At 37.3% G+C, this 27836-nt stretch overlaps 6 protein-coding genes across 6 annotated transcripts; 3 read left to right on the top strand and 3 right to left on the bottom strand.

The window, feature by feature from the left end:
- Positions 1 to 99: 99 nt before the first annotated feature.
- On the top strand, positions 100 to 1570 carry Triagg1_4031 (uncharacterized protein; the record flags this gene model as incomplete). The annotated part of the gene is made up of 3 exons (XM_062898390.1): positions 100 to 306; positions 363 to 501; positions 612 to 1570. 3 exons carry the CDS (start codon positions 100 to 102, stop codon positions 1568 to 1570), a joined length of 1305 nt encoding a protein of 434 aa, XP_062757051.1.
- A 424-nt stretch (positions 1571 to 1994) lies between these two features.
- Positions 1995 to 6330, bottom strand: Triagg1_4030 (uncharacterized protein; the record flags this gene model as incomplete). The annotated part of the gene is made up of 4 exons (XM_062898389.1): positions 1995 to 3664; positions 3752 to 5050; positions 5097 to 5480; positions 6129 to 6330. The coding sequence occupies 4 exons, from the start codon at positions 6328 to 6330 to the stop codon at positions 1995 to 1997; spliced, it is 3555 nt and encodes a 1184-aa protein (XP_062757050.1).
- Positions 6331 to 8538: 2208 nt separating this feature from the next.
- Positions 8539 to 9234, bottom strand: Triagg1_4029 (uncharacterized protein; the record flags this gene model as incomplete). The annotated part of the gene is made up of 1 exon (XM_062898388.1): positions 8539 to 9234. The coding sequence occupies one exon, from the start codon at positions 9232 to 9234 to the stop codon at positions 8539 to 8541; it is 696 nt and encodes a 231-aa protein (XP_062757049.1).
- Positions 9235 to 10796: 1562 nt separating this feature from the next.
- Triagg1_4028 (uncharacterized protein) lies at positions 10797 to 11067 on the top strand (the record flags this gene model as incomplete). The annotated part of the gene is made up of 2 exons (XM_062898386.1): positions 10797 to 10888; positions 10941 to 11067. The coding sequence occupies 2 exons, from the start codon at positions 10797 to 10799 to the stop codon at positions 11065 to 11067; spliced, it is 219 nt and encodes a 72-aa protein (XP_062757048.1).
- Positions 11068 to 13405: 2338 nt separating this feature from the next.
- On the bottom strand, positions 13406 to 14410 carry Triagg1_4027 (uncharacterized protein; the record flags this gene model as incomplete). The annotated part of the gene is made up of 5 exons (XM_062898385.1): positions 13406 to 13677; positions 13797 to 13893; positions 13964 to 14040; positions 14100 to 14214; positions 14267 to 14410. 5 exons carry the CDS (start codon positions 14408 to 14410, stop codon positions 13406 to 13408), a joined length of 705 nt encoding a protein of 234 aa, XP_062757047.1.
- Positions 14411 to 15098: 688 nt separating this feature from the next.
- Positions 15099 to 17782, top strand: Triagg1_4026 (uncharacterized protein; the record flags this gene model as incomplete). The annotated part of the gene is made up of 7 exons (XM_062898384.1): positions 15099 to 15416; positions 15478 to 15712; positions 15771 to 16310; positions 16405 to 16984; positions 17044 to 17373; positions 17445 to 17689; positions 17739 to 17782. The coding sequence occupies 7 exons, from the start codon at positions 15099 to 15101 to the stop codon at positions 17780 to 17782; spliced, it is 2292 nt and encodes a 763-aa protein (XP_062757046.1).
- Positions 17783 to 27836: the final 10054 nt, after the last annotated feature.

The raw sequence follows: 27836 nt of genomic DNA, 5'->3' as shown, positions 1-27836 counted from the left end.
GCAAGCCGCCATCAAGATTCCCGTCTCCCTTGTGCCTTATTACCACTGGATTTCATATCCCGTGTATACACACGTGTATATAGATAGAGCGTCACCACCATGGCTTCTTCTTCTTCCTCCTCCGTCTTCGACATCCGCGAGCACACCGTCCAGGCATCCCACATCCGGGAATACCCTCGCGCAACCGCAGTCTCGCAAGACGAGCCGTTTCTGCTCAGCGTAAAGCAATACACTCCACGGCATGGCGGCCCTCCGCGCAGAGGCGACATCACCATCGTGGGATCTCATGCAAATGGCTTTCCAAAGGTCTGTCCCTTTCTCACTCTCAAGATGACATGATGCAGAGCGCTAATCGAAACCAGGAACTTTACGAACCTCTCTACGAGGAGTTCTTGAAAGAATTGGAAAAGCAGGGTCTCCGGTTGCGTGCCATCTGGATCACTGATACCGCTCACCAAGGCCAAAGCGGCATCCTCAACGTGGCCAACCTGGGCAATGACCGTATGTTTCTCTCATCCCTCATCCTTCACCTCACTCCAACCCCAATTTCATCTATTTCACCCTACAATATACTATATTCAATAGATAAACACACTAACCTCTAAACACAGCCAGCTGGCTCGACTACGCCCGCGACATCCTCCACGTCATCAACACCTTCCGCATGCCCCGTCCCATCATCGCCATGGGCCACTCCTTTGGCGCAAACGCCCTCACAGACGTCGCCCTCATGCACCCGCGCCTCTTCGCCGGCATCGTCATGCTCGACCCCGCCTCCGCCCGCTTCACCGCCCCCAAGAAGCTCAACAGCTCGCCCGAGAGGTACAGCGGGCCGGCTTCCCTCAGCGCCATCCGCCGCGAAGTCTGGCCGTCCCGCGCCGCCGCCGCCGCCGCGTTCCGCTCGAAGCCGTTCTACCAGGCCTGGGATCCTCGTGTGCTTGATCTCTTCATCCGCTACGGCCTGCGCGACGTCTCGGCTCCGTCTACTCCGAAACAGGACGAATCCCAGACCCCTGTCCGTCTTACCACAACCAAGCACCAGGAGGTCTTCACCTTTATCCGTCCCCTTTGGCCGGCCATCGACCCCGTCAGCAAACTCATCGCTCACCCTTCCCGCGTCCCTGATCACGACTTCGATCCAGGCACTCCCCCCATCTTCCCCTTCTACCGCTCCGAGGGCAACAACACCACATCCCGCCTCCCCCATCTCCGGCCCCCAGTGCTCTACGTCTTCGGCGCCACAAGCGACGTCTCCCCCCCTCATCTCATCCGCGAGAAGCTCGAAAAGACGGGCACCGGCGTCGGAGGCAGCGGAGGCGTCAAAGCCGGCCGCGTAAAGGAGGTCACGCACCCCAAGAGCGGCCACCTCGTGCCTCTAGAGGAGCCCGCCTTCTGCGCAAAGGCTGCAGCCGAGTGGACCAAGGCAGAGATGGACAGGTGGTGGGAGGAGGAGAAAGAGTATGAGGAGTGGGCGAAGAAGCCATTGGAAGAGAAATCGACGTTGGACGATGAGTTTATGAAGCGCATTGTGCCGAATCGTAAGATCGACAAGACGAAAGCGAACTTGTAGAGCAGACGTGTCTTTTCTCGGCTTCTTTCTTTTGTTGATTTGGGGGCATGTTTTCGTTAAGATGGAGCATTTCTTCTTCTTCTTCTTCTCTTTTTGCATTATACAAGTTGTATTAGATTGATGATACCATGTGAACAACATGCTCGCCTTTTCATTCACGCGTAAAAACTACTCTACAACGGACAAACGCAATACACAAATACCTTCAGGACATGCCATATATGTGCAATCAATCTGCTTCATCTAATTAGCCATCACAAAAGACACCTGCTGCCATTCTAGGTGCCGCTTTCGAAAATTCACTTTGCATTCAATTTCTTTTAAAAAGCCGCTGAACATCCAGGATACTAAACTACGCCAAGTTTGAGATTACCCAAAACAATCTTCGCATATCCTATCTGTCTCCCACACCAATCTTCATAGATCAAATATAATACATACTATCCCTGAGATTGACATGCACCTGTCTCCCTGCCGTACCTGCTCCGGCCCCCGATACCGTCGACATACTCTCCGTATCATCGCCAGCCCCGTAATGCTCAGGGCGGTGTTGACGAGCCCGTTCGCAGACAATGTCTGCATAATACGCTGGCGGACAGATGCTGACGGCCTTGGTGGCGCGGCCAAAGAGGTAGCACAGCTCGTGCGTCAGACGCTCCAGCTCGTCGGTCGCCTTGCCACCGAACCTCGCGCGGAAGATTTCGTCGAGGAGAACGGTATAATGGGCCGGTCGAGCGGTGCCTTGGAGGGCCTCGTGGGCTGTCATGAAGAAGTCCCAGTACCTTGCCTGGGTCACGCCCCGATCCACAACCGTCCCATTGATGGTGTTGCCGGATTTGGACATGTCATCTGCTGAAGTAGGGTAAAAGCGAGTTTGGTGCCGCTTCACCGCGACCAAAATTGTGAGTTTTGGCTGGGGCTGGGTGGCGGGATATTTCTTGCGGCAGGCCTCTCTGATGGTTGGGAGCTCGTCGTCGAGCACCTGGGAAAATTGACTCTCAGAGACGCCGTCTCGGTAGATGACGATGTTTTCTGGATATTTGCCTCCATTGTGCTTGCTCCAGGTATCTAGCCGTGTCATGAATGCATCTAGCAGTTTGTCGCTGAGCATCTCCTGCCTTGGAGGTTGCTCCCACGCTATCGCAGGCCATTGGGCGAGATCTCTGTCGATGCTGGATACGAACCCGGCCAAGCTGGGAGTCTCGCTGCCTTTCCTCTGGCTCATGTTGGTTGGGTGAGTAACGTCGTAGCCAACAATCATGGCCTTGCCATCACTCAGAATGCCGAATTCTTCTCGTAGCTTGTGGTTGGTGCCGCCGGCCTTCAGGTTGATCTTGAGCCCGACGTTGGCAAAATAGGCTGGAGCTGCCTTTGCAAACTGCGCGGCCACTACGCAACTCGTATGGATTCCATACGTACAGTCGCCCAGCGTCTTGATCTTGCTATATAAGCCGGTGGAGTCCTTTTCGGGAAGAATAATGACAAAGAGCTGGACATCATTCTTCTTCAGCCAGTCAAAGACATTCTCGAGGTTCGAGGGATCGGCCACCTCCCGGAATGGATCCATGGGTTTTTTGTTGATGTTGATGCCCATGCTAACCAGCCATTCACCGTAACTAGCCACCACGGATTTATCGACGGCCCTCCTGCGCTGATGTTCTGCCATGAGATTGACCCAAGTCCAGCGCTCAATCCTCTTGCCTGGCTTGACGATCTTGACTGATCTCATGTTCCATTGGCCCTTGGATGGGGCCACGTCAACTTTCTTACCGTTGGCAATATAGCTTACCATGGGCGCGTTGAGAATTCTTCCCTGTACGGTCAACAACCTCTTGTCGACAGAGAGACCGAATTTGTCTAGTGCGCTGTCGTCAAGATTGAGAGCCTGACGGCTGGCCGCGCTAATCGACAGAGCATTGGAATATGGTGAGCGGCATGCAAATTCAAGCATTGCTGTTGTCTCTTCCATGGTGAGAGTGGCTTTGATCGCCTGCCCAGGCTGGATCTCCACCATCTCGGCCGGAATGTAAGTGAAGGGATTTTGGTCAGTGCCCATGTCGATCAGCGGATAATCTTTCAGTGTAATGTCAAAGCCTTCGACTCATGTTAGACCCAGTCTCTTGAAAACAAACGAACGTCGAAAAGAAAAAGACGGAAAGAAAAAGGGAAAAGAGCGCTTACTCTGTTTGAAATAGTCAAAGACTGAGATGTACCGGCCTCCTCCTCCATCCGTGTTCTGCCAAAATTGGACATTTTTGGGTCCCGCAAACTCCCAATCACGGTCAAACTTTGGTGGATTGGCAACACCACGTCCTTTACGGAATACATCGGAAGCAGTGGCCATCCCCTGTATAGCCTTGGATCGACGAATTCTTTTGCCTATGGCGAGAATCATAGTTCTCCAAGCACGCGCTTTGGGCAGGAACTTAGCAAAGGCCCTAAGCTTCTTCATGGCTTGGAAGTCGGTCTTTGGAGCAGCCCTCAAGCCTAGGTTGTCGAACAAGTCTGTCAATGAGCCCGACAGCCTAAAGACGCCGTGGGTCACGTTGACGTTTAGCAGGACGCGGCCTGTTCCCAGACGGGCAGATTGAAAATAGCCACGGGCGGCGGACAGGGCATGCCAGTTATGGGTGAGGTTTTCGATAACCTTGTCGTCGCCAAAGGGGAAGAAACGGTGTGATCCGATGGTGCCAGTTTTGTCGAAATCGCTCCTTGGCCCGTGGCCCAAAATAGTGTTGAGAGCATCGACGGCTTCAGGGAAGCGTGGGAAGGCGACGTCTCCATTGGCAACCGGCTCGTCAGCCGAGGACGTCAGATACTTCTTCAGGCTGCCCACATCAATCTCACTGGGGCCGTGAACATGGACACTATAGGTGTCCAAGAGCTCATCATCTCCCTCATCCTTGGGAATCTGGATAATAATGGGGTTTTCAGGGAGGTTGATTTTCTTGAGCGTGATGATCTGGCTCTTGAACTCCGAGGCGGCGACAAAAGACTTGTCTTGCTCCAAAAGCTTTGCAAGGGTCGCCTTGATGACGAGGAAAAGCTCTCTGCCCCTGACCTCCTTGACCTGCTCAGCTTCCTGTGGCCCCTCTGTGTCGGGAGGAGCTGGCTTTGAGGAGGCTTTGCCACCACGCTTGGATGCTTTCTTCGGAGCCGCCGACTTGGTCATCTTCTTCTTGACCTCAATGGTATACTTGAAGAAAGAGTCACGGGTGACATTGACCTTGAAGTAATTTGCCCAAAGAACGACGGGTCTGCCCTGTGAGCCAAACGCTGGCCTGGCAGGGAGCCGGTCGTTCATTGGAGGCGGGGGTTTGCCGCCAACATTGCCGCCTCCTCTCTTTTTGCCTTTAACACTCATGCCAGCCATCTGAGAGGTGATGGATGCAAGCGAGGCGGATTGGCGTGAGACAATCTGAGTTTCGAGTTGAGCGACTTCAGCATTGGGAGTTGGAATCGCATCACCGTAGCTACAGGCTGTGTTAGGCGAATGTTGACACTGATCCGAAAGAGAAAGGCTTACCCAAAGGCCCTGGAAATACCAGGAGAGGCATCACGCCGCCCGCCCCGACCTCGACCACCGCCTCGTGGGCCATCTCCCCGGAAGCCGCTGAAGCTACCACGGTAACCGCCGCGATCTCCTCCGCCGCGATCGTAGCCTCCTCTGCCACGACCTCCACCGTAGTCTCCACGATCGTAGCCTCCCCGGCCGCGGCCTCCGCCGTAGTCTCCGCGATCAAAGCCTCCTCTTCCTCGGCCACCACCCCGGTCGCCGCCACCGCCTCGGTCACCGCCGCCTCGACCCCGATCGCCGCCACGGCCCCTATCACCACCTCGGCCACGGTCGCCACCCCGTCCTCGATCGCCACCCCGGCCCCGGTCGCCGCCGCGGTTGCCGCGGTTGCCTCTGTCAGCCATGAGAAAGCTCTCCGCGACTTGAAGCAAGCAAGATGTATATCAGAGATGTGTGTAAGTGATATATATATCAGGGATAAAGCAAAAGCGCTGTGATGAGAATAAAGATATCAAAATATTGAAGTGAAAAGCGAGGGTATAGATATTTAGGCAGAGAGGCAAAGCAATAGATGGCTGAGCAAAAGACGGTATGTGAACACAAACAAAGGACAGAAATGCAGATAAATGGGTCGTGCTGAAAGAATCAAGCGCAAGAGGGGCTGCTTGACCAATCGATCGAGAACAGCAAACGGCCAATGCAGCACGTCGTGATGAGTTGCAGCTACCAGAAGCTGCCCGAACTGCGCAGCAGCTCTTTTGCCGTGAGCTTGGAAGAGACTCGAAGGGATGGGAGGGTTGAGGTTTGACTTTTGGGAGGCGAGGAATGACGCCAGGCCACGAGCTCCCCACAGGGTCTTTTAAGAGGGCCCTTATCGGGGTTCTGCGGGGGGAAAATACAGGTGCCGAGTCAGCCAGAGGTCTGAGAGCTTCTCATGCAAATAATCGCATGCCCGCAGCTGCTTGTTGGTTTGTGTCGTTTGCTCTCGTCGGCCGTGAATTTTGCGTATTGCTTTGCACTGAAGTCTGCACGCCGCTTTACCGAGATCACGCGCTGCAGTTGGGTAATGCGTGTTTGTTTGTTGGTAGATGTGAATGGGGGCAAAGAGGCGGGTAGAAGACAGATAGAGGTAGATATCCAGCTTCGTATAGCTGTTGAATGCCCAAAACACCTGAAAACGAGTCTGTAATGCGTAGAGGTAAAGCTTCGAGAGGATCCCGCGTGTCAATGCAGCCATCAACATGCCATATATATATCTGCAGCTGAGATGCCCATCTTCAGTGATGCACACCCACCCCCAACATCGGACGGACACCATCAGCCAAACAAAATCTTTTCCCTCCCACCCTTGCGCACGCCGCTGGCCTCCGACATGGGACTCGTTGCCATTGTCGGCCTCCCAAAGAGTCACCGTCCATTATTCCCGCCGTCCGCTGATTCGCTCCAAGCAAGAAGAGAGTGACAGGGCGCCTCTTTTCTGCCTGGCTGGGCGCCATCTGTACCATTGCATTCTGCAGCATCTGCAACCCGCCCCGTCATCGCCGATTGAAAAGTTCAGCCTCACATTTCTCGACACCAAGGTAGGCCGCGAGGAGGGGGCCTGGATTCTGAAAACTGACATGCGGCCGTCGGTTGCTCGCACCCGCGCTTCACGCCACCTCACGGCGCGTCAGGCCGTGGAAGCAATGTTGATGTTGTGGAACTCCAGCTGTCGAGAGAGCCTGATGGATGCGGCATCGCCATCAAGGCGGGCCTCGGACTTCTGGCCTGGCACGCGGCCCATCAGCCTCCTGCAGTGCTTGTGAATAATAATTCATCTGATGTGCTATTTTCTTCGTTTGGCTGATATTCATTGAGCCCATCGAGTCTCGTGTCTTCTAGAGATTGCGGTTATGGCATAGTCTTGTTCTCTTCATCACAGCGTTGCATACCTATTGCAGCGTTGCATGCAGACAGAGTACATTACATTACATTACATTACATGTATGCGGATGTAGGTAGGCATTCACCTTTGCCACTCCGGAGTCCCATTTCTCTCACCTATCAATGTGCACCTTGACGCCCAACCTGTTGGCATCTTGGAGAATGTACTCTGTACCTAATGGAGTAGACCTACTAACCCAACTACCGTAGGGCCAGTAGGCGTTGATTTCCTTTCGCAATGCTCACAGATACCAGCATCCTTGTGTTGACCTGTGTCTTCGGAGCATCCCTCCGTGTTGCCATTCATTCGTCCGCTTATTTACGGCGGGCGTTGTGACACTGCGCACACATCACTGGTATTCAAGAATAGGGCTTTCTTCCCCCTTGGCATCCACGGCCCTGTATCGCATCTGAGCGGCCATGACTCTCCAATATCCTTATCCAATATCCGTATCGTAGGCGTCTTCTACACCTGGGCAACCGTAGGTGACACACGACTCTCGGTAGCGAAGCTGCTAATCAGCCTGCGCAGCTCTTGGGTAAGCTACACCACAGACAGCTTCACCTGACACTGAACAGTAATAAGAAGAAAAACACAAAGAAAAGAAGACGAAAATGAAAAAAAAGTCAAGATATTGGCAAAAAATCAAATTCAATTCCGGCGCCGGGAGTCGAACCCGGATCGCCGCGGGACTTTCTAGTTGAAAGCGCGGTATGCTAGCCACTACACCACGTCGGATATGCTTGTTTGATGCATACGATTGGACTAAATTTAGTTTATATGACGCTGATTAGCGTACGGTAGAGGAATGGATCTGCTGCCGTGCGCAAACAGACGCTTTCGTGATGTATAAGAGGACAAAGCTTGCTCTTAGTGTCACATTTACCAATTGGTTGAGTCTGGCGTTTGACGACGTATCTCAATAGCCCCTCATTGACATTGCAATTTCATTCAGCAACGAGTCCATTAGCAAATGCAGTAAAATATCTACATGAACATGGCATAGTGAGTTCGTCCAAGTATATACGGAATTGAAAGACAAATGTGTACTCTCTTGGTATTCATGACGAAAACTGGTGTCAACAGAGCCAGCGGTGAGTTGCGCACGAACAAACTGATCAAGTCGTATTATATGTTTGCTAGTAAGCATGATTTACATTATATAGCTAATGCAAATCATGCTTCCATGTGGCGATACATATCTAGATAAATATTCTCATCCAGCTTGTGATAACTATAGTGCATACATGAATTTACAGCCTCTTATACAACCACACAGGTCCCCTTGATGAGAGGTAGATATCACCGAGCAATGTTACCAAGCCCACTCAGTCTTTCAGAGTATGCTTACCCTCCCAAGACTTCACGATGCCTCTTGACAAAGTCCTCCACAGTCTCTGGGCGACGTCCGGTAATCTTCTCCACGACATCGTTTGTCCCGTCCATAAGCCCCTTCTCATGCATCGGGACAATACCCTGAACGTGTTGAGACAGGTACGGTATGTCTTGGCCCGCCACTTCCCGAACCTACTCCTCTCCGGTGATTTGCTCGTAACGAATCTCTTTGCCGAGAGTCTTGCCAACAATCTCGGCGATCTCAGGCGGCGTCAGCTCAACAGGTCCGAGGAGTCGATAAGTCTTTCCCACATGGGACCAAGAGTCAGCAAGAATCTCGGTGATGACGGCCCCTTGATCCTCGCATGAGATCGGGGCGAAGCGACCATATGATCCAAACGGCACCGCATAACGTCCCTGCCGAATCATATCCTGCATAAAGGTCAACCACTCGTTGAAAGCTGTTGGTTGAAGATGGGTCACCACAATAGGTGCCCAGTCAAAGACTCGCTCCGCAAGCCAATGATGCATGGCCGAGTCGCTGGTGGCATCCGGGCAGGACGTCCGCTGCGAAATGTTGAGGATGAACTCAGCCTTGGCTTCGATAGCTGCCATGGAGTAGTTTGCTGTCGCTTCCACAAGGCCGGGTTGCATAGGGTAAACGAAGTAGGCACGCTTGATTCCCTCAAACGCACGTCGCACAGAGCGAAGGTCGAGATAGTCACCGACAAAGATTTTGGCGCCCAAGTCTGATAGTTTGCGAGCACGCTCGTCATCTGTGCGGACCATGGCACGAACACGATAGCCTCTTTCAAGAAGCATTCTGGTAGCAATGCTACCGGTGCGACCTGCGGCACCGGCAATGAGGATCTTGGGCTTATCTGACATGATTCTTTATGTATCTGATGTATTAAACTGATTTATTGAACTGATGAAGTATGTGTTCTTCATCTCATGGCAGTTATAGGGCTCTTGTTATATAGAAACATCAACTGCAATGTCGTCTGAAAAGATTCCTCATGCTCGTTCGAAGCACATTGCGCATGGGCTATTCAAACTTACAGTCGGGTATTCAAACTGTAGATCACCAGGGGACCATAGACCTAGAAAGAGAATGGTGATGCAAAATGTACAGGAATCATTCAGTAATTAGTATAAGTAGTATGGTATCCTTGACGGTGTAGAATCCGCGATTCGGAAGTTACCGAAGTCGTACAATGGACAATACAATCACAGACAATATCGCATAGCATACGCAACCTAATGGGGAGCTTACAAACAAGATGATATGCTCATCTCTCAGAACATCATTCTCATCTCTGCCATTTCGGCATACTCTTCTTTGATTTGCGGGGGAGAATGACAACTCATCTCAAGATCCGTACGCGAAGACATAAGTAGCCTACAGTTCTTCCTTTTAAATCTATTACCCTTCACTATATGTTTTCTTCTTCTTTTTTTCTAATTCTACAAAACCAATCTGCTGAGCTCTGAGTTATACATAAAAATTGATCTACTGGTGGATATTGTTCGTTACATACGTGTAATCTCATCGATCTGCCAGGGCACCATTTCCCGGTTTCGGTTAGATCCAAAGTGAGCAGTCGACTCAGCAATGAAGCCCAGTATTAGTCGAAAGTATATTGCACGTTGATTGCCGCTGCTTTGAGACGATGATACATTGATTAGATGTTTATTGTGAATATGGAAGCAGAAGATCTCGGGTATTCGAAGTGATACCCGCGTTCGAAAGTCTATGAGATGATTGGAGATCTCCCTTTCAGCGGTAATCTAAAGCGATAAACTCGAGAGATATAAAGCCCTGACTGAATCTCTCAAACATGTGAGTATATACAACCGCATTGGTGGCCGAGTAACAATTATAATACTCATTACATCACGTACAGGATAAGATCATGGCTCAATCTTTGGTTGACGAAATCCTTGAGCGAAACAAGTATGAGAAACCTACATTTTCCTCGTGCATACTTACTTAACGCTTGACCACAGAAACTTTGCCGCGGCCCATAGGCCATACGGATTCTTTTCTGAAAGCCAAGGCCAAAAGAGACCGTCAATTCTTATAAGTGAACTTCATGAGATGCAATTGTAGACAAGAACCCGTTGCTGACATGACCTCAAGTAACCTGCCTCGACCCAAGATGCAACCCTGAAGAGTTCTTCAGTCTTTTACCAGGGGGTATAATTTATTTCCATAATGACATTTTATACCTTGTCACTGACATTCCCATAGATGCTGCTATACTACGCGTCGGGGGTGGCAGAGTTGCTCCACTCATTGCCCAGATTATTTCCTTGGACTGCTTCCTCGGCAGCCTCAAAGAGATCATGGTGATTCATCATACAGGTACGGAGGATATGTGTTTGCATTGAGTGCGAGCTAATTTACTATCGATGTTTTGTGGAAAACAGACTGCGGAGCTACTCACATGAATGGGAAAAGGATTCACGACTACATTTTGAAGGAAGATGGAGTTTTTATCGAAGATGCAACACAGCTGGTGCTTCCAGTCATTACCGAGTGAGTTGCCATCGAGTATCAGTCGGCAAAAGCAGTAAGCTAATTATCACAGCCTGGAACAAAGCGTTCGGGCTGACGTCAAATTATTGAAAACATCGAGAATCATTCGTCGTGAGCTGAGGGACCATGCGAGCGGCTATCTCTACGACGTCAAGTCTGGACTTGTCCGGCGTGCCTAAAAGTTATTTTTCGAGCATAGAATCATAATTTGATGGGGAAGAGATGAAAAGCGCCAGCCCTGCGTATGTATGGAGCATCCCCTCCGTTCACATGATCTTATTCTCCAGAACCTTGAGCTAGTTGAGAACTTATATGGTATATAAATTTGCAACGGGATGTGTCTTCTCCAGTCGATCGTGCTCCAGGTGCGGTAGATGGATACCAGAAGCTCGCCATCCAGAACTAAGCTTCGTCCATGCTCCAATAAAGTGGCCCAATAATCATCATCTTGACAATCTTGTCCACCTAAATGTACATTTCGGTCCCTACGAAAAACCCCTCAGTGGATTCATACAAACCTACCAGGTGCCAAGAAGTCATCTATAGTTTTGGAAGCTTGAGCACGAAAAACGCCATCATCTCCTCATACTTTGAACAATGATGGCAGTGGAAACGCAAAGAGAAAAAAAACTTGATCTGTTCAACTTTCTATGAGTCATACCTAGGAAGTATAAAGTACAAACGCATTATAAAATGCCTCCCATTTCCCCTCCCATTCTCCCATCCTTTCTCCCATCCTTTCTCCCATCTTTTCTCCCATCCTTCCCCCCTCGCTATCCAGACCAGACCAAGAACCTCGCTCCGATACCCTCCGCAACCGCACTGCCGTACATGTAGTCGCCAAACCTGCCATTCCATGCTAACCACATCACACAGGGCACGTTGCACCAACAAATGTTTCGGCTCCTGAATGTCAGTGATGAGCCGGTCTTCGCGACGAAGACGGAGATGAAGATATAGACGCAGGCAAAGAGAAAAGGCCAAGGGTGTTTCTTCTTCGCACCAGCAGACAAGCCGCCGAATGCAATGAAAAAAAGAGGAAGAGGGAAAGCAGCGCCACCTGGAGATAGTGTAATACCAGGGGCGCGAGAAGATGAATCAGAAATTGTGCCGGGATACTAACCAGACCTGCTGATCATCCCAAGGTGTTAGTCGCCTCACGCAGGGCCTTGGCAATGTCAACACCCATCCCGACCTCTTGAGCGTCAGTGATGAGGCGGCAGAAACATGAATGTCTATGCGTGGGGAAAGGAGAAAAGAAAACAGAATGGGAGAAGAAGAGAAGGGGAATTTATACCTTCGAGAAGCACGTGTTCGCTTACTGAGTTTTGTCAAGCGAGGCTCTCGTCGTGGAAAGAGCGGCGATAGCTAACGGAGAGCAAGTGCATGAATAGCAAACTGCCCAACTTAAGAAGGAGCAGTTTTTTTACGCAGTCTTCTAACGCAGTATTTTGGCATCGTCAACACCATGTCGGCGATGAGCCAGTTTTCGGAGTTTCCAATGGGTTCAGGTACAAGATGCGATACGTCTCGGTAAAGGAGAAAAGAAAACAGCATACGAGAAGAGAAGCAACATTCATCTTATCAAAAGGTACGTACTACCCAAAAAGAAGCTGATAACGCTCATGCCCACGGAAAGAGTGACAGTAACCAGCTAACAGAAAGGCAGATGTTAATTGATGAAGGGGCAGTGTTGGATGCTATCGACTGTCTATTTGCAGGCCTATATATTGGCTAGGAAGTGCATGTATGTACTAGCAGCAAGCGAGATGCATGTCTTGAGGTACATGCATCGGGGCGACATGGTCGTCAGTTGGTAAGTACAACTCCCAGAACCTAGCATCGAGACTACATGTGCGGAGTACCGGTCGCGAGCGATGAAGGGCTATCCCAGGAAGCAGTTGGAAGAAAGTTGGGCAAACTCAGGACGGAATGTGGGTAAGTTCTTTACTCACCTTACTTACCCCTTGTATCTATCGGCTGCAGATCACGGCATGCCTTCTCACATACAGGTACTCGGCAGACATCAGGGGACCACGAGATGCAGCGCCTACCTGCACAGGACTGGAGGCACTGGAGATATGATCCTGTGGGATGATGGGGGAGATGGACATGAGCTTCTGGGTAAGCTGTTTGAGGGTAGTCTGTGTGTGGTCATCTTGTGCCAAAGGGTTATAAGTTGGGTAACTTCGTTTTCAATATATCATTCATTTATGGGCATGGCTCACTAGATGCTGTAACTTGTCACTGCCATGAGTGCTATATGGGACCTAGAAAGGAGAAGAAATTTACCTGCGTGATTGTGAGGTTGATGTTGGTGGCCACGACTATTGGTATCTTTTACATAGACTCACACACGGAAATCGTATTTCACAAAACACCAATACCAAAATCATTTATGAGGGTATAATATGGGGTGTCATGGTGATCACGATCATCCATAGCCTACGTACATGTGCAACTATCTTATATCTTGTAGTACCTCATACCATGCTCCTACCTCTGCTCTAGCAGTCACTAAAAGTCCATAGTATTTCCTTCGGCATCCATGAACCCGCCATTTCGCGAGGCTTCCATGCTCTCAATTGTGTCAACAATTTTCGGAACCTGCACGTCCATCTTATCTGGCCCAGTCATTCCGGTGAGTTTCGTTGGAATCCAGCCAGGATGAATACCAGCAACAATGATTTTGCTCTTGGTCATCTCCATCTGCATGCCCAGAGACCTGGTGACTTGGTTCAGTGCGGCTTTGGAGACTTTGTATGCCATATATTTTCCATCTTTATTTGCTACATCATGAGTTAACCGTGCGAACCCCGGTTAACGATATGTATTAGCTAGTGCATTGTATTGCAGAGTCCCTTGGACTCTCGTATTGCATAAGCAGGCTCAACTCCTCAATACTCACCGGCGATCTGGCCCGAATTTGAGGCTATGTTTATAATCTTGGGGCTTATGCTCTTCTCTAGAGCCGGCATAAAAGCTTTAGAAACAAGAAAAGGTCCCTGGCGATCAAAAGAATGTGAATGACGGCCGTTTGAATGGAGGCATGACCTACGGTAGACAAGTACTTACCACAGCGTTGACACGAAACTTGTCAATCAGAGCTTCAGCTGTGACCTTATCCCACATCCTGGGAGGCGGAGGGGCTCCTACACAAAGTGTGAGCGGGCTTAAAGCTGGAAACAATAATTTTCCCGAATAAAACTACCAGCATTATTGATCAAGATGTCGAGAGGTTTTTCGCCCCAAGAGTCAAACGCAGCGGCAATAGTGCTTTCATTAGTGACGTCAAACTCGATGACTGTCGCTCCTGTTTTCCTCAACTAAATAAGTTGATCAGCCTATGTGCAAATATATTAGCAGGATAAACTCTACCTCTGCCGCACTTGGGTCGTCACGGCTCTCTGGGCGTAGCGAACCGAAGACGTGATAATCTCTGGCAATGAACTCTCTGCAAAGGCTTAATCCGATGCCACGATTTGCTCCCGTTATGAGCACAATTTGCTTTGCATATGTCATTTCCGCTATTGGATTGAATGGTCGTTGCAACAGCAAAAGTTGGCAACAGTAATGACAAACCGGTTGGTGAAACATGTGAAACTTCTTGAAAGATAGATGAGGGGGTGAGGTGGCAAAGGGCAGATTAGTTTGTGCCAGGGCACGGACAAAAATCGAGGCCGTGAATTGCATTATCCTGTGCTACCTAAATGTATGTAGTTGCCTAATGACGCATCGGCCCGTGCCAACGGACTTCGAAGTGAGGGGGTTGTGATACTCACTTCGTATTCATGGACCACTCATCTCCTTCGTTGTACCATGGTCATGTGTACGTCGCGGTACGTGTTCTTCATGTGTACTTAACAGACACTTTTCCATAACATCGAAAAATATCAGAAGCCACATATTATCTTCATGTCGAAAATCTGTCGAAATTGGGAGGCTTTAAACCCAGCGCGCATCGGACTGCAAAAGCTGTAGAGAGAGTGTAACCCCGCTCTCCCTCCAGCCCCCGAGGAGAAGAAAGAAAAGGAAAGAAAAACGAGAAACAGGAGAAGAATATTGCTCTGGCTACAAGTAATAGCTAACAAAATAAGCCCGACCAAATATTTATGCCACTGCTATTTCTCTACTCAGTGCGAACTGTTTCTGCGAAAAGAAAAACTTGCAGATCAAGCAAAGGCGCGAATCTTCCGCTCGAGTACAAATCATGGATATCAGCCCTGAGCAAATTCAGATGCAGCTCTTTAACTTGTCCCAGACCAACGAAGATTGCCTGAGGCGTCTGGAAGAAGTCGATCGGAAACTTATCATCCTTATTGACACTGAGGACCATTTCAAGCAACGCATCGAATTTTGGCTACAAGAGAACCCATCCAAATCAACTCTGCTGCTGGCTCAAGTGAAACAACTACCGTCAGCTCTCAGTGGATTCTTGTCACGACTCGAGAAAGCATCTCTGGGTAAAGTCGCTCTAAAACGAGCGAATACAGGCCGATTGCTGGGGCATATGTACGCCTCTATCGATGTATGATCTCTATAGCTGAAATCCCGGCCAATTCATTTACCAGACTGCTAATGGCTCCAAGGTCGCTATAGAAGCAATTCCAATTAGTCAATTAGCGGATACTGGCAATACCACTTTTGTTCGATTAGTTGAACAGATAACGGACATGGTGGAAAAGCTCGATCGATTCAATCAATTGTCGAGCGAATTCTCACCTATTCAGAATCTACTTCGAACCTTTGTCAGCATATACCGCCACATAATGCTGTTTCTTACCCAGGTAATATTATGTTTCAGGGAAAGTCAGGGCCCTATTGGTTCGTGCAATCTTATCAGTCATCTGCAAAGTACAGTTTTAACTTGCTTAACACTTAGTCGATCTGTCTCAAAAGGAATGGAAAGGGGTCGAAAAGCAATTCTCGAACCTCACCAGGGCCTTCGTCGGCGCGTACTCTGATATAAGAGATTTAAGAGCCGTGAAAACAATTTATCCTAGCCTTTGCCAGGAATTTACTACACTCACCCTTGCCGCAAATGCCGCCGCCGCGCCCCTGCAACAGCGTGTATTTGGCTCTCATTCGGTTATCATGCTGCCGTTGCGAAATGCCAAATTCTTCGGCCGCGAAAGCATATTAAATGAGATTGACCACGTATTACGGAATAATCAATCAGCCATTGGGCCCATTGCTATTACTCTCAGTGGCTTGGGTGGGATTGGTAAATCCCAAATTGCTCGCGAGTACGCTTACCGGTGGAAAGAGCAGTATGATATCATACTCTGGATCGCATCCGAGACCGCGCTTTCTCTGGATCAAAGTCTTCGCAAAGCGGCAGTGGAGTTGAAACTAGACAATGTATCACAAACAGACAGCTTCCAAAATAAAGTAGCTGTACGAGGCAAATTAGAACGATCTGGTAACATCCTACAAACCTCCTCTTTCTATGATGGCAATGACACATAACTACATTACCTTCTGGACTATAGCAATACTAATACAATGTATCTTAGACACCCCTTGGCTTCTTATATTCGACAACTTACACGATGCATCCATCGTTGCGGACTTCTGGCCCCGCAGAGGGCTGGGATCCATCATCGTCACTTCTGTTGTTTCAGACGTTGTATTCAACCTCAATCCTTATAGGATCAGGGTACCTGCGTTTTCTGATGATGAGGCAATAGAGTGCCTACTCGATCACCTTTCTATTGACAGCACGGTTGAGCTGAATAAAATCTCGGCCGCGAAGATTAACCAGGAACTTGGAGGCCACCCCCTTGCGATTGTGCGCGTGGCTGCCTTCGCTCGCTCCTGTAAGCTTCGTATCGAGGAATGCGCTGACCAAATTGAACTAGCTTTGGAAGAAGTAAGGGATACATCACCCATTGAAAAATTTGATAATTATCCCAAAGAGATCTGTACAGTATGGAATATGTCGTTTAAAAAAATATCCGAAAACTCTCAAGCTATGAGTTTACTTGGGATGCTATCCTACCTGGCAGCAGAGACAATTCCTGAGGCATTGTTTATGCCAAACCTCTCCCGAGAGGAATATCCTAGTAATATTCTCTTTTGCTCAAGCGGTTTTAAGTGTGTTAATATGTCCTCCCAAATTCGCCGATCTAAGTTTGCTCACATCAGTCATTTAGGCTGAAAACCGTTCAAGGCGACCTTCTAAACTGGGCGTTGATCGAAAAAGATTTTGAAGGGAATATTTCGCTTCACCGACTCATTCAAAAAGAGACACACCACTTTTTAAATGGAAGCCAAAAACAGCTTGCATTTGATCAAGCAGCCTTCCTTTTATATCATGCATTCCCTAAGCGGGATGAAGGCCAGTATCTACATGGAGACTGGGAACAAGGCAATCTTTTTCTGAATCATATCGTCACGCTGAATCGACACTATCTTGACCTGTCCTCATCTCCCACAATCTATCCATCTTTACACTACGCTCGTCTACTTAGTAACTGCGCATGGTACGTTCTCTTCAGCATAAATTTAGCTTTGAAAGTCAGTGTCAAACCCTGGATATGACTGATATAATTAGGTTTCTTTGCGAGAAAGGTAATGACATAGAGGCTCGAACAATATTAATTGGTGGCCTCGACGCGTGTGAGAAGTTGAAGAGGAAGTCTGAATCAGATGAGATTGATGCCATCTACGCCCGAATGCTAAACACCAGTGCGCATCTCGAAGGACTTCGAGGATTTTTTGACTCACAAATTGAGAAGTTCAACCAGGTCCTGAATATACGGAAACGCGTGCTCACCGCAAATCATGAAGAAATCTCTGGTATTCTCAATAACCTGTGTTTGGCTTGCGAAAATGCTATGCAATTCAGGGAGGCATTCGAATACCGAGAAAGGTCTTTATGTCACGACCTAGCTCTTATAATCGCGACAATAGGCCTATAGGGTAACCGATTTCAGATAAACAATAGACCGACCTACTAATCAGGAACAGATTATTAAATTACTATAATAATTCAATAACCTATAAGCAGATTATTAAAGCTATAAGATAATCTATTATAGGATTATTAACCTTTGTTAAATAATCCAGCCTAGCTAACTAGGTATATAAGTTTACTTTATATTACTTATTAAAATACTTAGATAGCTAGTTATTATTATAGCTATAGTATTTATAATATAAATTAAATTAAAACTTAAATATTTATTCTTATTTATATTAGCTAGTAATAAGATTACCTATTTACTAACCTAACTGCTTTGCTAATATAAACCCTAGAACTAGTTTAAAGGTTTATTTTTTAAAAAACACTATTTATATTAATATATAAATACTAGTTTATTATATAATAATAACTTTTATTTAAATAGTTACCTTAGACCTATAGGTAATAAAAGAATATAGGAAAAATATATATACTAATATTTAAAGTACTTAATAATAATATTAATTATAAAAGCTAAGCTTTAAGTAATTATTAAAACAATAATATTAAATTTAAAAACGCCCCTTAAATTAATATAGTTAATTAAGTTAAATATAATAAAATAAAGGCTAAATTTAAAGCCCTTAAAAACTAGCTTAAAAAACTTTAGGATACTTAATAGGAGAAAGAAGAAGTTCTTAAATTAAAGAAACCTAAGTTTTTTAAAAAAAACCTATGTAAAATAGATAAATTTTTTATAAAACTTATAACTTACTTTAGTTACTTCCCATGCACCTTAAAAAATAATAAAGATAGGGTTATTTTTATAAAAAGTTATTTTATAGGAGATACTAAAACCTAGTTTTAACCTATTATATAAAACTATAAGGAAGCCTAAACTAATAAAACTAAGCTTAAACTATAGATTAATAAGATCTATACTAATTATAAAGAATTCTAGAAGTAATTTAAAAAGTCCTTTAGTATAGTAGATAAATAATAAAAAGCAGAATAAAAACTCTGCTTTATTATTTAGAAGGGATTATTAAGTAAGTATACCTTAAACTTCCTACGCTTATTAACTAAAGTTAACTAAATTAAAAAAACTAAAAAAGAAGTCTACTATAATAGCGTAAAGCTAAAAGTTAAGGATAAACTTTTTAAAATTAACTAAAAATAAACTACCTTTATTAACTATATATAGAAAGCTATTAAAATTAATAATTATAATTAAGAATAATAAAAAAAAAAAAAGTATAAAAAAACTAAAAACTTTTATAATATTTAACCTAAACGTAACTAGGCTAACTAAGGGAAAAAACAAAATAACTATATTATAATATATAATAATAGAAAGCTAGGACTAATAAACCTTAGTATTATTAAGGTATAATATAAAAACGTTAAGTATTATAATTATAAAAAGAAAGGATATATTAAGAAATACTATTAAGCTTTATAAAAAGATAGGAATAAAAAGTTTATACTTATTCTAAAACCTAAGGAAAACTAAGTTATTAATACTATTTAACCCTTAGTAAACTATAATATATTATATTTTTTAATATATTATAATAACTAATACTAAATATACCTTAATAATAAGTAAGGGTTAGGATAATTCCCTAAAGTACTTAAAAAACCTATATATACCCTAAATATACTTAAAGAAGTTACTTAGGAAAAAGCAGAAATTAAATAATAAAAAACTATATTTATAAATATTAAAAATAGTATAAAACTTAATAATAAGTATAACTTTAAAAAAGAAGAAAAAATACTTTATAAATAAGAATAAGAAAAAGCTATATAATAAGACAGAGTTATATAAGTAATATAGTAATATAAAATAAGGTATAAAAACCTTAATATTACTAAGCTATATAAAAATTATAGTTTATAAGAACTCTAAGGACCTAGATATTTGTATAAATAAGAACTATATAATAACTTATTAATAATACCTAATAGCCTAGATTACTTTACCCTTAATAATAATAAAATCCATAACCTTAGTCTTTATAAAGCTAATAACTTTAAAAATAAAAAAAAAGTAATTTAAAAATAGGAGTAATAAAAAATAATATATTAGTATAATAATAATCTTTTAAGTATAGCTTTAACAATAAGCCTAGTACCTAAGGAACTCCTTAAGTAATAAGGAAGAATTCTAAGGATTAATATAATAAAAAAAAGATTAACCCTTTATTATATAAATAATATCTTATTAATAAACTAATATAATAAAGCTAATATTACTAACTATAAACTATTATTATATAAATAATATACCCTATATAAACTTACTAAATAATATAAGAATTATAATATTCTAAATTATTAGTAAAAAGAATTTATACTTTATAATTAAAATAACTATATTAAATATAAATATTAATACTAAGCACTTATATATATTATTAAAAACTTAACTAAATAAGGATTTAACTTTAAAAAATATATAGGAGAATATAGTTATAATACTAAGATATAATAAATTAACTAAAATAACTTTTAGAAATATTATAAATTTATTAATAAGTATACCCCTAAGCCTGGATATACCTGGTGTAAATGCTATAATATTTAAATTAATAAACCTAGCTAAATTACTACTAAAATAAATAATATTAATAATAGTTACTATAATAATATAGATAAAATAATATATTATAACCTAAATACTATTTTAGGAGGAAAAAAGCTATAAAAATTTTAAATACTAGGTACTTTAGAAAGATACCTAATTATAATCTATATAAACTCTAGAGCTATAATAAACTATATTACGCCTTAACTAGTTAACTACCTATAGTTAAATAATTATAAAAAGGAAAAACTATATACCCTTATAAGTATTAAGAAGTAATAATTTACCTATAATAATAAAATTATTAATTATAAAACTAATCTCCTTATAATTTAATTTAGTAAAATTAAGGATATATTTAGCTTTAATATTATAAATATTATAAAATATAATATACTTTTAGGATATAATTAGCTTAAGTTACGTAATTCTAATATTAATTAAATTAAAGGCTAGGTAAGATAGTAAATTTATCCTAAACTAATTAATTTTAAAGATATACTATAATTAAATTAAGAGGATTAATAAAATACTATAATATCCCTAATAATAAAGTTAATAACCCTTATATTATATAAAGAAATATAAAAATATATAAAAAAGAATAAAGTTATAAAATAAGTATAATTTACAGAGCTAAAGAAGCCCCTAAGGATAATTAAATATATTAAGAAACTAAGGAAAAAATAACTTAGATTTCTTAACTTAATTATATAATAGGTTAAGGAATTATATTACTAAGACTAAGATATACTAAAATACCTAAAAAATATATTAATAAACTTTTAGTATATATTAGTCTTTAATAAAAAACTAAACACTAGATTACTAGAATATAGCTAATAAGACTATAAAATTAAACTTATAGATAATAAAGTTCTAATATTTAATAAGATTTATAACCTTAGCGCTACTAAACTTAAGATACTTAATAAATAAATTAAGGACTAGCTAAAGAAGGGCTATATTAAACCTTTTAAATCCTTAATAAAATATTTAATTATATTTATACTAAAAAAGAATAGTAAACTTTAACTTATTATAAATTATTAATAATTAAATATAATAACTAAAAAAGATATTATATTATTACTACTAATTTTAGAAATTAAAGATTAATTTATAAAAGCTAATATTTTTACTTTACTAAACTTAAAAAAAGTATATAACCTTATTTAAATTAAGAAAGGTAATAAATAAAAAACTACCTTTTATATAAAATATAAACTTTATAAATACTAAATAATACCTTTTAAACTTATAAACACCCTAGTAACCTTTTAGAAAATAATTAACTATATATTATAAAACTACATGGATTATTTTATTATTATATACTTTAATAATATTTTTATCTATTTTAAAAACTTAGAAAAATATAAAGAATATATTAAAAAAATATTATAAATACTTTAAAATAATAAACTCCTAGTAAAACCTAAGAAATATAACTTTTATATATAAAAAATTATATTCTTAGGATATATTATTACCCTAAGTAAAATCTAAATAAACCTAAAGAAACTTAAGGTAATTAATAACTAAAAGCTACTTAAAAATATTAAGTAAGTATAAAGCTTCTTAAGACTTACTAATTATTATTAACGCTTTATTAAGGACTTCTTAAAAATTACTACGCTATTTATAAACTTAATAAAAAAAAATATTAAATTTAAACTTATATAAAATACTTAAATAACCTTTAAATACCTTTAATAAGCCTTTATAAGTATACTAGTACTTATAATATTTAACCTAAATAAACCTATTATAATTAAAATTAACGCCTTAGATTATATAATTAAAGAAGTACTTAGTTAACTAAATAATATATTAAAAAAGAAATTTAAGCTTATTACTTACTTCTCTAAGAAATTTTATAAACTAAAACTTAAATACTTTATTTATAATAAAGAATTTTTAATTATATATTAAATACTTAATAAGTAGTATTAGAGATATATAACAGACTAGTCTATACCTAATAGTATAGTATAATTCTTAAGGTAATAAACTAATTACAGTTTATATTAACAAAGGCAGTAAGGTATAAGTTAGGCAATTTTATTATATAACTAATAGGTTAAATACTAAAATTAATTTTATTACTATATTAATAACTAACTATCTAAGCTATTTAATAAATATAAATATTTTATTCTTATATAGTAAGTTATTTCTTTATAAAGTAATATAGCCTATTACTTTATTACTTTAAAAAGTAATTATATAAAGCGCTTTAGCTATTTAAGGCTAGCGCTTTTTTTTATTATTAACTAAAGTAGAATAACCTTATTTTAAGTATATACTTATCTTAGATTTTATAAAAGGTTAAATTAGGTTATAATATAATATCCCCCTTTTATTAGCTTTATCCTTAAGGCTAAAATAAGAAAACCTATACTTAATTAGTTCCTAATATATAATCTTAGTAAGTTTATTTATTTTTTTTATTATAGTAATATAGTTAATATTATAATAGCTTTTTAAAAAAAGTATAAGAATTTTTCTTTTACTAAATAAGTATTAATTTTTAATATAATAGTAAATATATTATATTTTAATTATTATTACTTAAAGTATTAGTATATTATATTAGGGACCTTAGGTTACTGTTTTAGGTATATAAAGGCGAAAAAGCCTTATAATAGAATATTAATTACTAATACTTATAAGTTATTTTTCCTTATTATTAAAGTAGTAGCTAATTTTATAATTAAGTATATATTAGCTTAAAAATATACTCTTAAGTATAAGGAAGAGAAAGTAAGTAAGTAATTTAATTTTTTAAATACTTAAATAGTTAAGTTATAGTTGTAGATTACTAAGGCTACTAATTAATTATTATATATCTAAAAAATATATAAAAAGGTTAAGGAGTAGGGTAAGAAGTTATTTTATTATAGGTTAGCTAAGGCTAATACTAAGGTAGTATATAAGTAGTCTATAGTATAGGACTTATAGTTATTAGGCATTTTTAATAATATTAATTAGCTATCCTTAGGCATAGGTTTAAAGTTCTTAGATTTAGGTCCTTTAGTGCTAATAAAGGATATTCCTTTATTATTCTCTTAGGTTTTATTTAGTATTCTTAGTTTATTTATTTTATTTTAAATCCTATTTTTATAAGGAAATTATTTAAAATTACTTTTAAGTAGTTAAAGTTATTAATAGGTTTCTATATATTTTTACTTTTATTATAGCCTTTTTATTTTATAAAGTATTTACACTATCTTTATTATTTATTAAGACTAAGCCTAGTAGTAATAATTATTTTAATTTTATATTCTTCTTTAACTACTTTTATAGTAATTTTATTATAAATAATTTCTTTAGTATTTTTATTTACTAATACTTTTTTTAATAATAAAATATAAAAAATAAAGTATAACTTAATAAATTTAAGTAGCTTAAGTTTATAGTTTACTTCTTTAATTTTTTTTAAAATTTTATAAGGCCTAAGCTTATAATAATTAAGTTTATTACTTAGCCTATTTATTTTAATATTAAGGAGTTTTTTACTTTATATATAGTAAAGTAGGTAAACTATATCTTCTTCTTAAAGGTTTAGTTTTTTAATCCTTTTTTAATTTATATATTTACTTATATATTTATAAATAAGTTTAAGTTATCCTTATAGTTTTTTATAAAGTTTCTTTATATTTTCTATATATATTTTTACTTTTTTAATATATAATCCTTATCTTAGGGGTTAATATACTTATAAAGTAAAGCTATAGTTTATATAAAAAGGTATTACCTTTATTAACTTTAACTTAATACTATTATAGTATAGCTAGGCTATTAGTAAGTTTATAACTTAATTATCCTAAGCTAGGTTAATATAACTTCTTAAGTATACTTTAATAATTTAATTTAATTACTTTATTTATTTATTAGTTTATAGGTAATAAGTAGTATTAAATTTATAATTTATTCTAAGGTAAGCTATAAATATTTACTAAAAGTATAATATATAAGTAAATCCTTAATTAGAGATTATTTCTCCTAGTACTTTATATTTACTTTTTATATATTTTATATAAATATAAGCTTAGTCTTTAGCTAAGCTAATTTTCTTATTAAGGATAAAATAAGTTTTTTTAAAAAGTCTATTAATAATAATAAAAATACTATTATATTTAAATCCTATAACTAGATTTTTAAATAATAATAAATATATAATATAGTTAAATATAATTAATTCCTAGGGTAAATTTAGTATAGGTAATAGTTATAATTTACTATAGGGTAGATATTAGCTATTTTTTATTTTATTATATATAATATAATATAAAACTACTTCTTTTACCTATTACTTAATTTCTTTAAACTTATAGTATTATTAAACTTATTATATAATTTTAGTAATTCCCTTATAATTATATAATTTATATTTATAAATATAAGTAATTACTTTTTTATATAATTTTTTAAGTACTTATATTTTATTATTAAGTATAAAATATCCTGATTTTATTATAACGCCTTTAGGGAATTATTCTTATTCCTAAAGTTTAATATATTTAGTAATTTTTATTAAAAGTAAATTATTTTTTTTAACTTTAAAAATAAAGTTAATTTATTATTACTCTAAGGCTTTTTACTTATTAAGCTATAAAACTTATATAATAAAATCTAGTATTTTTTAAAAATAATTAAGCCTTTGGCTAAGAGTATTAGCGCAGCTGTTTTTAGATTTTTTATAGTAAATTATTTTATAGTTAAATATAATTAAGAACTTAAAGTATTTAATTTATTTTTTAAATAACTACTAAGTTATTATAAAAAATATAATATTTTTATAGTTAATATAAACCTTAATTTTATATATACTTCTAAAATAGTAATATTTTTAATATTTAAATATAGTAATAATAACTATAAATTCCTTATTATAAATAGGGTATTATAAGGCTAGTTTATATAGTTTTTTAAAAAAAAATATAATAAATTTTAGTTTACTATTTTTATTTAGTTAACTAATTTATTTACTAATAATATAATCTAAGGTATTTATTTTAATTATAATTAGTTTATTAAGATTAAATATAGTAAGTATAAGTTTAAAAATTATAGTGTTTTTAAATTATTTAAAGGTAATATTAATATTAGGGCTTTATAAAAACTTTTAATTCTTCTTAGTAAGGTTTATTAATAGCGTAGTAATCTTAATAAAGTTTTATATAAATTATTAATAATAATTAGTAAGTCTTAAGAAGCTTTATACTTTTTTAATATTAATTAAAGGCTTTTAATTTTTAATTACTTTAATTTTCTTAGGGTTTATTTAAATTTCTTTAAAGGTAATAATATATTTAAGGAATTCTACTTTTTATATATAAAATTAGTATTTCTTAAGGTTAATTAATAAATTAGTATTTTAAAGGGTTTATAATATTTAATAAATATATTTTTAGTATTCTTTAAGGGTTTTTAAAAAAATAAAGATATTATTAATATATATAATAATAAAGTTATTTAAGTATACTTTTAGTATATAGTTAATTTATTTCTAAAATAATATAAAGGCATTAATAAGTCCTTATAGTATAACTAGGTATTTATAAAAACTATATTAAGTCTAAAAAGCGGTTTTTTATTTATCTTCTGCCTTTATTTAAGTAAGTTTATAAGCTTTAGTAAGATTAAGTATTATAAAGTAATTTATTTTAGTAAAATATTTTTTAATTTTATTAATTAATAGTAATAAGGTTTTATTTTTAATAATAATATTATTAAGCTAATAATAATTAATAACTAGTTAAAGTTTCTTATTTTTCTTTAATATAAAGATAATAAGGTATTTAGTAAGTAAATTAAAGATATAAATATATTTTTTTTAAAGTTATTTTTTAATTTATTTCTTAAGTATTTTAAGCTTAAATTTACTAAAGTTATAAATTTTATAAAACTTAAGAGTAATCCCTTTTTTTAATATAATCTTATAATCCTATTTTAAGTATAATAGTAGCTTTATTTCTAAAGTTTTCTAAAATAATTTCTTATATTTATAATACTACTATAAGACTTTTATTATATACTATTCCTTAGGATTAAGGTTAACTTTCTCCTTAGCTTTTAAAAAAGCTTAATTAAGATTTTAAAGTTTTATTTATATTAAAGTAATTATTTTATAAATTTTTTATTATTTTACTTTATTTTATTTATTCTAGTATTATTATAGTACTTCTTAAGGGGCCTTAAATTTAACTTTTTTTATTTTAGATTTTTTATTTTCTAATTTAGGAAGCTTTAAATCTTCTAGTAGTATATTACCCTTTTATTACTTCTCCTAAGGTAATTATAATTTAGGTTTTAATATCCTTAGTAAACTAAAGTTATTTACTTAATTTACTTAGCCTATTTCCTAGTTAACCTAAGAGTTACTTTCCCTTAGCTATATATATCTTAATAAGGCTTTAAATCCTAAAATATTTAATATATTAAAATTAATTTTTTTTATTTTATCTTAAATTTTAATATTAAGGAAAAATATCTTAGTATTAATAATCCCTTTATTATATTTAAACTTCTAGTTATTTATAATAAATATATTATAGCTTTTATTACTTTTATTTTTATATAGTAATTATAGCTTAAATATAAGTATAAGTAAGATATAATTACTTTAAGCTTTACTATTAAGAAATATTATAAATTTATACCCTTTAATAATTACTTTTATTAAAAATTTTAATAATTATATTAATTATATAATAATATTAATAAATTCCTTAGGGAGGTTATTCTCTTTTTTAAAATTATTATCCTTTAGGGTTTCCTTATTCTCTTTAAGCTAAATTTTATAATAAGTATTCTTAAGATTAATAGCTATAAATTATTTTAGCTATTTTTTTTTAAGGTTAATATTATTAATATATAATAATATTTATAATACTTAAGGATTTTTATTATATATTTTACACTAGTAGTAATTATAAATAAGTATACTTATAAAGTTATACTTATAATAAGCCTTTATATTATTTATACTTTTTTATTTTTTATAAATTTAAAAGTTATAGCTATAATTATATAGCTTTTTCTTAATTTATATATTATAATAGTAATCTTAGTAGTAATATTAATATTATTCCACTAGATTATATTTTTTAAAATTTAGAGATTTATATTATTAAGTATATTATTCCTAGATTTTAGAGATTATATAGGTTTTATAGTAAAACTTAGTATATAATTCTAGGTTTTTATAATTATATTCCTTAGTAAAGTAAGTATTATATTATACTTTTTCTTAATTTATAAGCTATTATTATATTTTAAAGTTATTTTTCCTAAGAATTTTAACTATAGGTTTAAATATCTTAAGGGTGTTAATTTAATTAAGGTTTATAAGTAATATTATATAAATTTATATATACTACTATACCTTAGGTATATTTTATAATAAGGGTATAGTATTAATTATAATAATATTAGTAGTCTTT

This window comes from Trichoderma aggressivum (genome assembly GCF_033847375.1).
Source record: "Trichoderma aggressivum f. europaeum strain CBS 100526 chromosome Unknown scaffold_012, whole genome shotgun sequence".
In the NCBI taxonomy this organism is placed as follows: Eukaryota; Fungi; Ascomycota; class Sordariomycetes; order Hypocreales; family Hypocreaceae; genus Trichoderma; species Trichoderma aggressivum.
The sequence above is the reverse complement of the archived record's forward strand: the minus strand, read 5'-3'. Positions and strand labels throughout refer to the sequence as shown.